Here is an 18,010-nt window from a genome sequence, read left to right as displayed (position 1 = left end):
CGAGGTCCGGTATGAGAGAAAGCAGGGAAAGAATTTCGTTTGGGGAGGCTAGACGAGACAAGTGGAGAGGGCGTCTTGCTTGGCAATGGAGCCTGCCTGCTGAAATCATGGGTTCACGGCACTGAAATATTTCTCGGCACTGAAATATTTCTCTCTCGGCTATTAATGAGCCAATTTGAAAACTTCTTGCGGCACAACGCTCAGTGCCAACCCATTTTTTGGCGACTCTCGCCACGATCCATCACGCACGGTGACACCAAGCCACCCATGTGCGCATACGCTACATGTTTTTTTTTTTTGCGCTAAATCGACGATTTCTAGAAAGTGGAGTTTTCTGTGGACCGCCAGGAAAGAATTGCCAGTTGATATAGGTAAACAGCTTTGCTGTGAAAAGGATGTCTATCCACTACCCCGTATAGATGATGCCCTTGATTGTCTCTATGGTGCCCAGTACTTTTCATCCATCGACCGTCGGTCCGGGTATTGGCAAATTGCTGTGGATGATATCGATTGTGAAAAGACAGCCTTTATAACACCACACGGAATTTAGCAATATAAGGTTATGCCCTTTGGCTTATGTGGACGCTACTGATGAAGCGTATGATGGACCCTATTTCAAGGGTTTAAACGGACAACTTGTCATTGCTACCTGGATGACGTTGCAGCGTTCTCACCTACGTTCGGCGCACACTTTGAGTGACTCTCAGCCATTCTTCGTACTGTTTGCATGGCTGGCCTGCAGCTCAACTTGAAAAAATCCCATTTTGGCCATCGTCAGATAACTGTAGTTGGATATCTGGACAATGCTTCTGTAATACGACCTGACCTAGGAAAAATTCACACCGTCAAAGACATTGTAGGACTTTGCTCTTACTTCTGCGGCTTTGTTAAAAGATTTTGCCACCATAGCATGGCCTCTCACAGACCTCCTGAAGAAAGGTGTGCCTTTTTCATGGGGCTTCTCCCAAGCTGCCGCTTTCTCTTGTCTCATGACTTTACTCACCACCTCACCTGTCCTAGGCCACTTCGACGTTTCAGCCCCTACTCAGGTGTGCACCAATGCAAGTGTCCATGGAATCTGTGCTGTTTTGGCGCAAGTTCAGCATGGTTATGACCAGGTTATTGTGTACACCAGCCATCTTTTGTCTCCTTGAGAGTGAAACAACTCCACTACCAAGAGAGAGTGTCTGGCTTTTGTCTGGGCGGTTGCGAAATTCCGTCCCCACCTATATGGCCATCCTTTTGTATTGTCACCGACCATCATGCTCTCTGTTGGCTTTTGTCCTTAAAAGACCCCACAGGGAGGCTTGGATGATGGGCTTTGTGGCTGCAAGAGTATTCCTATTCGATGGTGTTGTATCTTGTAACCAGCAGGGGCCACGCTTGTGGGCACTCCAGCGCCACCATTACAGTACAAATAGCCTACCCAAGCAGAGGGGCGTGTCTTGAGATATTGTGTGATGTACCAGCCAGTTGTCGCCAATAAACCTCTTACGCAACTGTCTCTTTAACAATGGCGACGAGGGTGGGACGAACCGCCGGCCCTGATTCAAGCAGCAAGCAGCAGTAGACATCATGGACAACGATCTGCCACCGTCTTCTAGCCACCAACCGTTCTTCGGGCGCCTGACGGAATTTTGTACCACGACAGGTAACATGGCTATCTACTTCGAGCGGTTCGAGGCTTTTGCGAGAGTGAATAAGCTGGATGAACAAAGCAAGACGGACATTCTTATCACGATAGTGGGTGACAGAGCGTATGCCACATTGCGGAACCTGATGTTTCCGGAGGCTCCTGAAAAGAAGACGTATCAAGAAATAAAACAGGCGCTTCTGAACCATTACGCGCCAAAGCGGTTGATAGTCACGGAGCGTTACAACTTCCATAAATGCACAAAGAGACCCTGGGAGTTAGTTGATGACTTCAACGTGGAATTGAAGCGGTTTGCAACGAACTGCTCGTTTGGAACATTTTTAACTGAGGCGCTCAGAGACCAGCTCGTCGTGGGTGTGCGCAGCGAGGCTATTCGATGCAAGCTTTTGGCCGCTGAAGACGACAAAGGCCTAACATGGGACAAGGCATGTGTTATCGCCACGTCCATGGAAGCTGCGGAAAACCATGTGAGGAAGATGCTACCGGGACGAGACGTGACCCGAGAACAAGAGGACGACATCAAGTGGCAACACGGCGACAGCGCATCGACTAGGCAACAGTGCAGCGACTACGACCATGCGAGGGATGTGCTACCGGGACGAGACGTGACCTGAGAAGAAGAGGACGACGTCAAGTGGCAATGTGGCGACAGTGCCGTGAGTACGCGCTCGACCAGCGACTGTCGGCGACGTGGTACGGCGGCTGCGAGGAAAGGGTCCGCTGACAAGGACAGGATGCGGTCGTGTTTCTGTTGTGGGGGTAGCCACCACCAGCAGGACTGTCGGCACATAAAGGCAAGGTGCTACAGTTGTTCCCAGATGGGACATTTAGATATTATGTGCAAGAGAAGGCAGAGCAATTTCACCGCAGAAGAGGACGTGTCTAGCTTAGATTTGTACGCATTAGGAGAAAGAGTTGAGCCGTACAAAGTTGATATGAATGTAAATGGGCAAACAATTGCCATGGAAATAGACACGGGCTCAGCGGTATCTATTATGCCTGAAAGTGAATTTGTGAACTATTTTGGACGTCTGCCATATCAGCCCGTGCAGTTTTGCTTAAGGACATACAATGGCTGAAGTGTTCCCTTGAAGGGCAGTGTCACTGTAAGTGTAACTCATGAAGGCAATTCTTTTAGACTGCCGCTCGTGATAGCTGTGATTGAACAGGCGCGCACGGTACTGGCATTGCTTGGCCGAGACTAGTTGAAGCATATTCGCCTAAACTAGTCAAATGTTTTGCGAGTGAACACATTCACTAAACAGGTGGGGTTGCTAGACAAGCACAAGGAAGTGTTCACGGGCCCAATTGGAACCATTAAGGGGTTTGTGGGCTCCATTGTTTTGAAGCAGGGAGCGCAGCCTGTATTCTGTAAAGCCAGGCCAGTGCCGTACGCCCTGAAAAACAAAGTTGAAAAAATTGGCTGCGGCTTAGCTAAGGTTAAGCCTGGATATCTCGAAGTGAAAAGGTTCGGTCATGCTTATGGTTTAGCTTATGGTTATGCTTTATGATTTAGCCTATGGTTATGCTTACGGTTTAGCTTATGGTTATGCTTTATGATTTAGCCTATGGTTATGCTTACGGTTTCACTTATGAATATGCTTTGGTTAGCTTATGGTTATGCTGTACATGTGCCTTGTGTAGTTATGCAAACTGCTTATCAATGATATATACCATAAGTTATGCACGATTATTAAACTTCTTTATTCATCATTGTTGGGTTCACTGTCTTGCGATTTCTGTAATGCCATAAACATAACTCTCTGTATCGGTAGTATCACTCTCTTCTCCTTCCATGTTGAATGCGCACGCCTATTCTCTGGCAAGCGGTTATATAGTCGGCCTCCGCGATAAACGTGCTTGCGGCGAACATCAAACGATGACGCATAGCGCGCGGCAGTGGCCACCTGCGCCGACTCTGAACACGCTTACGAAGCCAATTCCGACATGCGCTGGCTCGCGCGAAGCACTGTGTTGACTAGTGTAGTGAAGCTTTTCGCTTCAAAAGAGTTGAAGGAGTTGGAATCGGCTGGTGTGTTGTACCCAGTGTGTGAAAGCTAATGGGCAACCCCTGTCGTAGCAGTTCTGAAGAGTGATGGAGAAGCCGTCAAGCTCTGTGGTGACTACCATGTGTCTTTAAAACCCCTGTATTACGGTTGCCCACTCACCGCTACCATTGCTAGAAGATGTGTTCGCGTTGTTGGCAGGGGGAACTTGTTTCAGTGTGCTTGATTTATCGAAAGCGTACTTGCAGCTCTGAATGGATAACCCTTCGCAAGAGTTGCTAACGATAAATACACGCCTTCGCCTTTTCCGTTTCACGCGTTTCACGCGAGCGCAGCTGCCATTTTCCAGTCAGTAAAGGACCGGGTATTGGCTGGCTTGAAAGGCACAGTGTGCTATCTCTATGATGTTCTCATAGCAGGAAAGACCGAACACGAGTGCCTGAGATGCACTGAACAGGTGCTGCAGAGATTACGGAAGCATGGGATACGTGCCGACGCTGATAAATGTCAATTTCTTAAAAACCGTGTCTGCTATCTTGGTCACGAAATTGACGCGGTTAGTATGCATCCCATGAAAGATAAAGTAGAAGCCATATTGAGGGCTCCAACTCAGACTGGTGTCTCCGAATTGAAAGCTTTCCTAGGGTTGGTGAATTTTTAGGCTAGGTTCCTTTCCCGAACAGCCCCCACCTTAGAACCGCTCTACAAGCTCCTCAGAAAAGATTGTCCATGGGAATGGACAAAAAGATTGCGAAACCAGCTTTTAGAAATGCAAGCTGCTCCTGAACGAGGATTCAGTGCTAGCTTTGTACGATGGAAACAAACTGCTGCGCCTGACATGTGACGCACTGGCATACCGCCTTGGAGCAGTGCTCGCACACACCGAAGGTTGCGGCGAGAGACCTATCGCATTCGCGTCACGCATGCTTTACAGCGGCCGAAAAAAACTGCCCAAATTGAGCGCGAAGCTCAAGCCATTATTTTTGGCATTAAAAAGTTTAAGTACTTGTTCGGTCGGCAGTTTGAAATAGTGACTGATCATCAGCCACTGGCGCAGTTGTTTGATCCGAAGAGACACAGCAGTCAAGTAGCGATAGCAAGAGTGCAGCGATGGAAAAATTTCTTGGCTTGTTATCACTATGTCATCAAGTACAAGAAGGGCCAACAAATGGGCCACGCATATGGCTTATCGAGGCTTCCGTTGGAAACAACTACGAGGGAAGAACAAGAAATAAATATTTTTCGCCTCTATCAGAGGTTCTCCCTTTACAACCCAGGAAGTGGCTCAAGAAACCAACAGGGATGAGGTTCCGAGAGCGGTAGTAGACATGACTTGGCGCGGTTGGCCTCAAGAAACAGAAGAGCAATACTGCCCATATTTTAATCGTCGACATGAGTTGCCGACAGAGCAGAGTTGTTTGTTGTGGAACAGTCGGGTTGTTATCTCGAAAGCTCTTAGGCCAAGTGTTCTGTATTTAGTACACGAGAGCAACCCAGGAATGATGAAAATCAATATGCTGGTGTGTAGTTGTGTGGTCAAATCTTGATACAGAACTAGAAGACTTGGTATGAGCGTGCGAGGTCTGTCAAAGTGTACGGAATTCAGCGCAATCAGTACCGGTGCAACCATGGCCAATAGCTAAAAATGCTTAGGAGAGGGTTTATTTAGATTTTCCGGAAGTGGAAGGGAGATCATTGCTGCTGATGGCAGACGCGTACTCAAAATGACTCGAGGTAAGAGTAATGCACGGCACATCAACCTTGGCCACGGTGGAGGCGGTAAGGAGCAGCTTTGCGGCGTATGGCCTGCCCAATGTCGTTGTGACCGACAACGGTCCACAATTTAGATCCAGGGAATTTCAACACTTCTTGGAACAAAACGGTGTAAAGTCACTTTTCACGCCCCCGTATCACCCCAAGTCAAACGGTGCAGTGGAAAGGTTGGTACGGACCACGAAGAGGGGGATCTTGAAATTACAGCTAGAAGATGAAAGAGCCGGCCGGATACGGTTGTTACAACACCGCATTGATAATTTCTTGTTTTCATACAGGATGACGCCGCACTAGTTCACAGAATCGGCGCTCTGCGAGTTGTTTCTTGGACGAAAAGTCTGAACCAGACTGTCCATGCTGAAACTGTGCAGGATGAAAGTGTGGAAAAACAGAAGTGAAAAAAATAAAATAAAAAATAAGCTCAGAGCAGATGCAAGAAGGGGTAACAGCTGTGACTTTACGCAAGGCAAAGAGGTATATGTCCGTACTGTTCGCAACGAAAGGGTGAATTGGTGGCCAGGCAAAATTGTAAAGAAGGTGTCAAAAGTGACGTTTCTGGTACGTGTAGGTGGGGTTCTTAGGTATTGCCATGCCGATCACTTAAGATGTAAAGTGGTATCGCCAACGGCTCCCTCGTCCGAAATAACGCTGTCGGAGAACGCAGATGCCTAAAGTGAGGTACTCCCAAAAATTTTACAGAGGGAGGGGGCATTAGAAGAAGTCATGTCTACTCAGCAGGTGGCACCATTAGCAGAGGGCCAAGCAACCGAACACCCGACAGCAGCCAGTTGGACCAGTGCCCCTGCGGCAATCCACTAGGATCCGGCGAGTGCCCAAAAGGTATGGGTACCAGTAGCCAAATAAAGGGAAGAAAGGTGTATCTTGTAACCAGCAGGGGGCCATGCTTGTGGGCACTCCAGCGCCACCATTACAGTATAAATAGCCTACCCAAGCAGGGGGGCATGTCTTGATATATGTGATGTACTGGCCAGTCGTCATCAATAAACCTCTTGTACAACTGTCGCCTCTTTAAGAGATGGTCTACAAATAAGGGTGCCAGCACAGCAACACTGACTGCTTGTCCCTTTATCCCTTTATCCCTTGGCCCCCTTTAAGAAAGGGGGCCAAGTTATCATGCTAGTGAAAGGTAACATCTGCTGTGTTATTGTGGAGGCATTTTCGAAAATTACTCCTGACTTTGAAATTCTTGCCACCCAAAGCAGTGTTCGAGTGTACAGTGTAATGTATCATCCAACTAATGCGAATGTTTCCAAATTAATTACATTTTTGGAAACTTTCCTAAGCTATATTAATGATACTGTAATCCTTGGAGGTGACAAACATTGATTGCTTACAGCAATCATCAATCGTGACAAGTTTTGTAGAATCTTGCATGCAAACAACTAGAATGAAACCTCATTAAACCGTAGTTGGCCGGAGCTCGGAAAAAGCATGTACTAAATGGTAGTGTTGCTTAACTGAAATAGCACGAGATCGCCCACTTACCTGTCAAAAATGCAACTCAGAAAGAGTGCGATGAAAGGGAAAAAAACATGCAGTATTTATTCACTTTGCGCGACAACAGTGTTATTTTTGTTTGATGCCGCGGCGGCCTAGCAGTAACGACAGAAGCTTTAAACTTACTGAAGCTGCGAGCCAGCTTTTCAGACAGCCCCCTCATCTCGGCAAACACTCGCATGGCGATTCCTCATTGGCGTTGCATGTTCTCCGCGCATGCGGGCGGTAACGCTGCAGAAGTCGCGGGGCACCTTTTTCATTGCGGGGTGCTGTTCTCGTCGTGACGATTGCATTCATGAGGCTGACGTAACACGCAGCTTCTGCCAGTGTCGGGCCTTAATCGCCCATGCTGTCGCTTTCCGTGTTGTCCTCATCACTGTCGCTAGTCGACACTTCGGTAACAACAGAGGCAACGATGGCGAAACGTCGAACCTCGTAGCTGACATCTCTTCACGGTTGAAGCAGCGCTGCCGAGCAACTTCTTCGCATTCAAAATGCCACACACTGAAGTCAACAATAGATCCCTCTCCCGTGCCAGCGCGGACTTTGTGTCACGTTCGATAGCACGAGCGATGCTTAATTTTTATTCTATGCGGAGCACTCGGTGTCTTTTTTATCCGAGCTTCAGCATTACGCGAGTCATTGTTTGCACTACGTTACAACGCTCTCTGGCCCAACGCTGAAATGATGTTGATGTGGCTTCACGCGCAAATGCACAGGGTGCTTGGAGGCCATTGTTCTGATCTCTGAGGCTTGTTGTTCTGCCGGGCCGCCCGATGGAGGCGACGCACCACTGTGTTTGTGCGACGAAAAGAGGAAACACTATGTGTAACCAATACGCACATAAGCTGGTACAGTTTATACGGATACAAAACACATTATGTTCAATGGACGCTGAGTCGAAGATTTGACTTTGCTACTTTTAAAACGAAACTACAGTTTATGCGAGTATGGTTTAACAACGTTTTACTGTACATCAACACAATTAGCCTACCGACATGAGTGCAACCAACTTCGACTCTACTAGATGTCTTTATTACCAATATTGCCTCCAAGCATCCCAGTGCTGGTGTTATCAGCTCTCAGATAAGCGATCACTTACCCGTTTATGTTTTAATGCAGTACGCTAAACTATCCAACTTATCAAAACCACGGCCTGAGAAAACTTAGACAAATTTTTGTGCACTGGAATGATTTTACTGTAATTTGCGTCTCATGGACTGGAGCCAAGTCATAGATTCTAGTGAACCAGAGGAAGCTTATGCAGAGTTCAGAAGCATTTTTAAGGCAGTGTACAACTAAAGTTTTCCATGTAAATTAAGAAAACGAGCTCGGAAAGCCCATAAGCCATGGGTCACATGGGAACACTTGAAGAGTATGAAAGAAAAAGAAACTCCACCAGTGTTTCATGAAAACAACAGACCTAACTGACTTGCGTGTCTTTAGGCATTTCCGAAACAACCTAAACAAACAGCTCCGAGAAGTAAAACAGATTTACATGACCAATCATTTTTTCTCCCGAAGTGTGAGAAGACCTCACCTAGTGTGGAAACGGTTAAATACCATACTGCAAGGTGACCCCAAAGAGGAATAAAATTTAACAATCACCAATAGAGGCGAGACATTTACAGATACCCGATTAGCAGATTCCTTAACTAATATTTCACATCATTAATCAAGAGTAAACACGATCTCGATTCAACACCAATAATGGATAGTGCATTTTGTTTCCCATTACGGTGCACGAAATTGTAACTTGCCTCATGTCACTGCAGAAAAGTATTTGTACTGATGCTGATGACCTCCAGATACAACCCGTAAAATATCCTATCCATACAATCGCACCCATCTTAGAACATGTAAAGAACTTTATGTTTTCCATTGGCACATTCCCCATATGACTTCAGATATCAAGAGTAACAGTGATATTCAAGGATAGTGATACCAATGACTTCTCTAATTACAGGCCAATTTCAATTATTCCCATATTTTCAAAATGCATTAAAAAGTTGATATATCAACACATGTTCAGCTTTACAGTGAAGCACATCATTATCCCACCATGCCAGTACAGCTTCAGGAGAGGTTGCTTAAACGAAACAGCCCTTCTGTGCCAAAAAGAACACATCTTGCAGTTTTTTGAAAATTGGCTATGAACATTATGCATATTCGTGGATTACTCTGAAGCATTTGACTCAATCACCACCCCTTACTTGAGAAAGTGGAACATTATGGCTTTAGAGGCACTTTCCTAACACTTTCCGCATCATATGTTCATCATTGTCAACAGAAATTCACTGTTAATGGCTTTGTATCTGAAGTAAAACCAATTCAAGCTGGTGTGCCTCAGGGCAGTATGTTAGGTCCATTACTCTTCCACATATATATGAACAGTATCAATATAGTAAACATAGACACTAACACAAAATTTATTATATACGCAGACGATACATGTATTTTCATAACAAGATGTGATCCTTCTACCCTCATAGAAAAAGGCAATGTAATGTTAAGTAAACTTCACGCTTGGAGCGTCACCTACACATTAAACTTCAATGCTGCAAAGACGAAAGCAGATTTACTGTGCCCTCAGCTTAAAGCACTCAATATAACCAGAAGTTTAAAATTAGGGTCATCAGATATACCAATATCACGTGAAGGTAGAAGTCTTGGCGTTGTTTTTGAAGAACACATGACGTGGACAGTTCCAAGTAAATGAAACATTAAATAAACTTCCAAAACTGTAAGGGTTTTGTGCAAATATTGCTACATCCTGGCTCAGAATATGAAATTTTTAATTCACAAATTCCTGTTTTTGTCTAAATTATTGTACTGCAACTTAGTCTGGGGCATGACAACAAAAACTAACACTCAGAAACTTCAAAGAAAAGCCTTTCGCAACATTGTTAATGCTGCATATGATGAACACATGGAACCAATCTTTAGGGCTCTCAATACATTACCAGTAAATGACCTCTACCATACAATGTTAAATGAGCGCTATAAATTGGAATTGAAAAATAACAATTCCTTTCTTACTGAATTGTAAGGACTAAACCAGTTTGAGTACGTCCATACAATGAGGATGCATGGAGTGGACTCTGGAATGTGCCTAGAACATGTACAAACTGCGGCACTCAGATGTTAAAACATCAGACACCTATGCTGCATAATAATTCAGAGCTCCAAATATAACACAATAACATACCTATTTGTTTTATTTGATTTGCTGTGATGCTCCTATTTTCTGAGAGTTTTCCTTTCACAACACGACGTGTCATTTCATGCGGTATTCATATACTCATGTGAACCTGCTAATGTCTACAAGTGTTGTTTGCACAATGGCTTGTTATTATGCCATTTTTTTACTAGTATTTATGGCATTGGTAACTGATTTAGGACCTTTCAATTAATACACCTAACTTCTGTACCCTCTTCGACGTATTTCTGTTTCTGTTCAAGTGCTGTATTTATCATGCACGTTGCAGTCGGGGATGCAGACCCTGTCAAGCCTGATAGACGGCTTCTTGTCTTTACTTGTCAAGTGTCTTTGATACTGATATAAAAATGATTGATTGATTAGGTAATTAACTTGGCAGTATTTGCCATTACAGTTAGCTTCACCGCAATACAGTTGTGTTATGCGGTGAAGTATACCAAGCCAAAAAAAAGGTGCTGCTGTTGCTGGGCATGCACATGTTCCTTAATTTACACACGGAGATGCGCAGTCTCCGGTCACAGCACAAACACCAAAAAACTAGTAAGTTTACTGGCACGTCTTCAGAGCTTTAGACAGACCCCGCTTTTTTGCTGGCTTTAAACGCCCCCTAACTTTTGCAGTTCTTTTCTCTTACTGCATTCCGTTCTGCTAGATTTCCCAAAACACCGATGGTTTTTATCCACTTCTCGGTGCAAGGTGTGTATAATTTAGGAACGTATTCTAGGCCCCATTAATAGTTCCATATATGAGAAACGTATGGCAGGTGAAACAAGGGCTCAAATCGCCATAGCAACGTCATCCAACAGCTCTGAATGGTGCTAGTATAACTATTAGGTTTGTAGGTGCTCTTACTGTGAGCAGAGATGGTGGGTGCATGCCTGTATAATTAAAGGATGCATACTATGTCCCGTGACAGTGGTACCTTTCCCTTTTTTTTATATGCTTTAGTGCAAAACATTATTGTGGCAAAGCTGACTAGTCAAGTTCAAATTATGAAAGCTAATTTTGAAATCGAAATAATGGAGGTTTGGGCCCACAGAAATGTGCAGGCACTGGCCGGGGCCTTTTTAACCGATGTTGAATTAACTGAAGTCTACCCTATTAATATATTGAGCCATTTTGCAGTCTTTTGAATTGGATGCATTCAAAGTTTAGTCGAATTAAAAGTGCTACCAGTCACGGCTTAATACACCATTATTCAAGTGGTCTTTAGAGCACTAAGAGATTACCAACAGCATTGTGCAACGACAGTAAGTCTGGTTGAGCTAAGGTGAAAGAAAATTTGTGTAGAGGCGGTGTGAACCAAACATTCCTTACCTGTCCTTGACCTGTATGAGGTATGAGATGAGGCAGTATGCAGCACAGCTCTCGACAAAGCAGCGCTGTGCACTCAAAAAGGCCTCACTAGTTGGTGGCCCAAACTGCTGCTCGAAGTATTGCAGCAGTGACAGCTGTGAGTGCTTCTTCACCTGGTGCAGAGACATGGTGTCCAGGATGGGCTCCACAAGGCCACTGTCAGCCGACGTTACGAGGATGCGATATGGCCGAAGCCACAGGTTCACATGCTCCTGCTGCCAGATGTTCTGCAGCAATGTAGGAGATGCATATGGTGCACACACTCGCAATTGCAGAGATCTAGCCCAATAAGTATGGAGCCACGACCACTTTGATGACATCCCAAGACTAGCACGAATTTCCAGCCTAATCTGCTGAGAGAACATGTTGACATGCCAGTAAGTTTCGTCCAATGCTCATTGAGGAAAGCTCCAGGACAATTATTGAGTGGAACACCGATGTATTCCATGGTACACCTGTAAGTACATGTCTCAAAAGTTGCGCTTGTCTTGGGATATCTGCTCAGTTGTTATTGACACACTCATTGGCATCACAAGGTGCGCTTGCCACTTGGCAAGCCTAGAGCGATGCTGGAAAGGTAAGGGAAAATGTGCAAGGTAGGTTGTCACTAGTATTTAAGTCAAACAATGCAGCAGAGTCTGCATTGCTCCGACTTTTACTCAAACAATGGAAAGCCCATTGTACTTTTTCCCCCTTTTGTTATGAATGTGTGTTCACATGAGCACCTTTTGTGATATGCAAACGTAAGTTCTTGAGGCATAGTGCACTCGGCATGCAGCTTTTTGTTTTCGTTCAGTCTGGAGTGTGATGAACTGGCTACAGTCACCAACCAATAATTTGGACTCAACGGGGACTGCCTAGAAGTGCGAATAATCCGGGTGTCCAGAATTCAACATGTAAAAAAAGAAATATATGCCCCACTATGCCGCAACAGAAATTTCGCCTTTTTGGAAAGCAGAGACCAGTCTACCAATGAATCCGGTTTCAGCTTGATTGTGCTGATGCCTGCACGGTTAAGCATTGGAAATGCATGGAAGTCTGATGGCGTCCTCAGTAAAGAATACAACCACTTATAGGCATGCCAGTGTGATTTATTTCTGCCAATCATATCATGATAAGCATCTTCAGCTATCTTCTCAGCAGTGTATGTGTGCGTAGTGCCGTCGTAGCATACTGCACACTTTTAATACACGATAACCCAAACATGCTGCCATTGTCTTCTTCCTCTTTCAGTTAGATTGCTTCAAGTGTGCGTCACTTACAGAAACAAACGCAGCATGCCATGTTGGCTCAACACGATACGTGCTGCCTGTGTGCATGGCTAGGAGGGGCGCTGGTTTTGCTTAGCAGCAGTCATCATACAAACATGCATTCGTGCATTGGGCAAAGCGGGATGAGTCGTCTGCTCTGTCACCGTATTCCCTGCCAAAGTCATGAAATGCTGCTTGTCTTTGACCTACGGCACAGTTTGAAGGCTATGCTTTTGCTGGTTGCATGGGGCGTAAGCAATTGCACATGCCAGCAACACGTCATTGATGCGTGGTTTTGGACACCACCTATTTTTTTTACAGCTGTGGGAAAAACAAACCTTGTAGTGCATACTTTAGGCTACATTTACTGTGGCATATCACATTTACTCCTTTGTTGGAAATCTGAAATCGAAATCTGAGCTCATAAGTCAGGTCTACTATTTACAGTCACCGACTAATAACTCAAACACGCTAGCTTATCTGGACGGCTTCGCAGCACTGCTACTAGGCCCATACACTTATCGGGGAACCTCGTTGACATGTTTTTCGAAGAACTGCATAAAAAAAAAAAAAAATGTGACAACTGGGAAAATATAACAGTAAGGAAGGTCCCAAAATTGCCAAAGCAATGTCAGAAACAGCTCTGAATAGCAGCTGGTACAGTTATTATACATATCGGCATTTGTAATGTGACCAGAGACAGTGGGAAGCACACTACTTTTCATGACAGTGAGCTCTTTTCATACTTTATATGCTTCACTGTATAAAACAGCTTTATCGTGGCAGAGATGCCTTCAGATAACTGGCAAGAACCACAATCACCCCGAGACACGCTTACTGGGACTGACAATCGTGTACTTCTGGCATTTCAGGGTAGGTCCACAGGCAGGGCTTGAGAGTTTTAACTACGAGTATGCATTTATCATCTTCATAGCAATGTGTGAGAGCGAATTAGCCTCTGCACCACTAAATTTACAGGACCGCTGTGTTCACAGTGGTGGAACAGTCCTTTCACCTTTCCATGCAAGTGTTGGCGCAGGCAAAAGGCTGATTTGTGACAGGGTCAAACGCACGTATACTTACCATATACCATACAAATTTTAACTGATATACTCAATATGTTGTGGAGACGGGTTTGTGCGAGGCTTACCTTACGAGCACAGTTACGAAAGGACACAACACTCCTTCAGACTGCGACACAGAAAAGGTGCTGCAGCTGGGTTCGTCGACTCTTCCATAAGGTATCACAAACAGATCGTCAACAAACTTGGGTTTATTAACCCAGGATGCAACACAGTGCGACAGTCGCAGCTTGTTTGCAAAGGCTCACTGCAAGACCGATTGAGTATGCGCGCCTCTACTGAACGTGACACCACGTAATACACTCACATCAGGTCATGTAGATTAGGGAGTTCTTGAACAAAGAAATAGCGTCAGCGCAACTGCGCATGTGTGAGACATGAAGAGGGTTTTGCGTTTGTGTCGGTGATGCTTTTACGTTTGTGTCGTTTGCGACAATTTTGCGTTTCTGTCGGCTACATAGCACAGTGTCTCAAACTCTACAGAACAGTTTTGCGTTAACAAACATGGCGGAACCCATCGAAGCGGCGGCTCTTGCTGTGTACCAAATTCGACCTCAGTCCTCGTAAATCTGCAGCTATCAAATGCGATAAACGGTGCTGTAGGTTCTTGCTTTCTTCATTCGATTCAACAAAGCATGGCACAACATAAGTTATGCAAAAAAATTTTTATTTTTGCACCTTGCAATTTTTGCATTAAAAGCGTTCTTGCATCTCTCCCTCATCAATATGCGGCCGCCGCAGCCACAAGCAAACCCGTGATCTCGAGCTGAGCAGTGGTGCAATGTCATAGCCATTGTAAAGGCTACCCCGACGGGTCACGAACTTCGGGGCGCACTGATGGCCAAGTCGCAAGTGCAAAATGACATTGCGAAAATCAATCGCAATATCTGAACATGGAAATAAGATCAAGAATACATATAATTGGTGACTGTAGAACGCACTAAGGCCAGTGACGAATACTTATACAGTTCTCTTTTTCTGTTTTCTTTTTCAACGGGCTCCATGTCTTCACACTGAGCGCTTATACATAATGCCAAAATTAACAACCTGGCCCATATCCATGCAAGCAGTAAAACTGGTGGTACTATTATAAATCATAATCTATTCACTAACTCAGACGTTGAGGAAGCTGACATGTGCTTGCTAATACCATTCTAAACTATGCACCACTTGCAATACTGATCACAGCGGCTCTTTTACAAAAACCTGCTATCACCCATAAACATTGGAAAAGCTAACATTTAATCCTAGAATGTGACATCCTCCTTCGACAGACTTTGTAGTACCATGCAGATTCCATGAACACCGAAATAAAGCGCGAGCAAGATGGCACAGCAGCACTACATTGTACGGCTGTTGGAAAAAAAATAAAGGAATGATGAACCAGATGACTCTGATGTGCCTCAGCTTCCTCCTACAATGACGATGATCGCATGCTGTTGGTTTTGATTTCAGTTTTGCTAGCTGTGAAGCATTAATGGAAGCAGGATTTCACTCTTATGCATGCTTTGGCGCAGGCTCGGCGCAATTTTTCACTAAAATGTCGTTTTCACGCAGGATGGCACAAAAGCCTACTTTTGGCACGGTTTGGCGCAATTGGCAAAGCTGTTCCACTACTGTTGAAGTCAGCTTTGCCGCAGTACAGCAGTGCTGTGCAGCAAAACATAAGCACAATGCGAACACAGTTTTTGGCTAAACTTTCATGGAGAATATAGGCATGTGCAAGAATTGGGTAAATACCATAATTAGACATTGTGAGCTACCCTTATTACTTGGAAATCTCCCTGGGGCAGGCCGAAAATAGGCGTTTTCAAAGGTAGATGACGTGTGTTCGACGCATTCACTGTCCCCTAAGCTCAGCCAAAACAGACATCGCCAGTAAACTGGCCACTATTAGGGTCAGCCATATTGGATGTATGGGTCAGGCGCATGCATGCTGACTGAACATGATGATGATGGTTTGGGATTTTAATGCCGCAGCAGCTGTGCAAGCTATAACGCACCCAGCACATGTTTTTCGAAGTAGCTTATTTGTTCAAATGTGGCAAAATGGTGTAAATGGGCAAGTAAAAATATAAGAGCATGAAATGTGCTACAGTTCCTGTAGGTTCCTGTGGCCTTTAGATAATTAGAAGTATCTTCATAGAGCACAAGTGGTTCATCACTCAATAATAGAATGGGAAGGAAAAGGATTCTTCTTTCGTAAAAAATTTTGAAATATTTTTGTCTCCATTTTTCCAAGCCGAGATACGTTATTAAAATGTGTAGCACACATAGTTCGCTGACACAGGAAGAGACTGCAAACGGCAGCATAACCGAAACTTGACAAAGTGTAAAGATGGATTGCCGATTCACGCGACACATAGCTGCCTTTGAGTGGTGCCCTTATCTGTGCGCAGGCCGAAAAGTATGCGCTGAAGCTCAGCATCGAAGACTTCAAGGCATTGGAAGGCAGGATCGACCGATTCAAGAAGAGACATGGCCATGGTCTTCCGAAGCGTATGCGTCGAGAAAGGGGCTGTGAATGAAGGCGTTGTCGAAGATTGGAAGGCCGGATTACCCGCACGCCTGGCTGATTATGATGCCTGCGACATTTTTAACACAGATGAGACGGCCCTCTTCTACAAAGCCCTGCCGCATAAAACCATCACATTTAAGGGGGACTCTTGCGTTGGCGGTAAACGAAGCAAGGACAGAATAACAGTATTGCTGGCTGCCAACATGACTGGCACGAGGCGGCTACCGCTATTGATAATCGGCAAAGCAGAAAAGCCGAGATGCTTCAAAAGCATAAAGAAACTTCCCGTAGACAATCGCTTGAATCGAAAGGCGTGGATGACCTCAGCGATATTTCAGGCCTGGCTGCGCAAACTGGACTGACGTTTTTGTGTAAAATCGTGCAAAGCGCTAATTGTTCTAGATAACTGTAGTGTGCATGATAATGTGTCGGGGCTGATAAACACACAGCTGCTTTTTTTGCCGCCAAACACAACGGCTTCCCTGCAGCCTCGGGATCAAGAAATTATTCAGTATGTGAAAGGCTGATACAGAAGACAAGTACTTGAGCGCATATAGTACTTGAGGCAAAGAAGAAATATGATGTAACTCTGCTCAGTGCAGTGCACATGGTGGCGCATGTGTGGAGCAACACGCCGCCCGCAGTAATTGTGAACTGCTTCCGACACAGCGGCTTTGTCCGTGATGGCGATTCTCTGGAAACCGGGGATGCAGATGTTAACCAAAATGCCGAGGAAGATGACAGTTGCTTCGACAGACTTCTGCCTCCGGACGTCCCGCTAGATGAATACTGTATTTACTTGCATAATGATCACACTCGCGTAATGATTTCAGCCCTGAGTTTTGTCGTCAAAATTCGATTTTTTTCCTTTCCACTGTAATGATCGCACCCCGAACTTGCCACAGCGACATGTCATGTGTCAACTCTAGCTAATGATGATCGCGCTTACCATCTGTCAAATGCTACGTAAACGACTCTTCAAGAAATACCAAATGGTCTAAACACCGAACATTCTTCAGCAGATGCCCCATTTCATTTCTTTTATCACTTTCTGCACTTCCATAAAAAAAAAAAAAAAAGCTACAACAAAACTTGCCTTGGCTTTATTATTAGTAGGCTTTATATTGATTGTGGTCAACAACAACAAAATAGGCGCTTTTCGATTCTTGTCGTCTGCACTCGTGGGCACGCAACAAATTGCAAGCAGCAACAATAGTAGCCATGTTTACACTGATACGTTAGAAGTGCACCCTACTCATACGCCGACGCTTGTAACACAGCTAAGATATTTGCCCACCCATAGCGGAAGCGTGCCGTATTAAGATAGTAATGAAGACTAATGCCGCAGTTTCCGCAGCGTGCCCGCCATGGGTAGCTAAGCATTCCACTGGCATTGCACTGGCAGCTAAGCATTCCCATCTCCGTTTCTGTCCCCTCAAAGTGGTCATGGCTACATTATTGCCGCAAACTTGCCGATAGTAACGATAGTATTCATTACTGATATGGTAGAAACTGTTTCAATGTGCATAATCTACTCGTGAGAAGAAAAAAAATCGCGTTCAGCGCGTTCGGCTTGCTCCGCAGGCCACCATTTTCGTTTTCGTGTCCCGCACTGTTACAGCTGCAGCCGCCT

General features: G+C 45.0%; 1 protein-coding gene across 1 annotated transcript in view; it reads right to left on the bottom strand.

The window, feature by feature from the left end:
* Positions 1-18,010, bottom strand: part of fwd (phosphatidylinositol 4-kinase beta fwd) — a 151,119-nt gene that overhangs the window by 12,978 nt on the left and 120,131 nt on the right. The window contains exon 13 of the mRNA XM_050170317.3: positions 11,489-11,754. Within this exon, the coding sequence (XP_050026274.1) occupies positions 11,489-11,754 (266 nt within the window). The remainder of the gene's footprint in view (positions 1-11,488; positions 11,755-18,010) is intronic.

Source organism: Dermacentor andersoni, chromosome 6 (genome assembly GCF_023375885.2).
Source record: "Dermacentor andersoni chromosome 6, qqDerAnde1_hic_scaffold, whole genome shotgun sequence".
Lineage (NCBI taxonomy): Eukaryota > Metazoa > Arthropoda > Arachnida > Ixodida > Ixodidae > Dermacentor > Dermacentor andersoni.
This window is presented reverse-complemented; position numbering and strand designations above follow the sequence as displayed.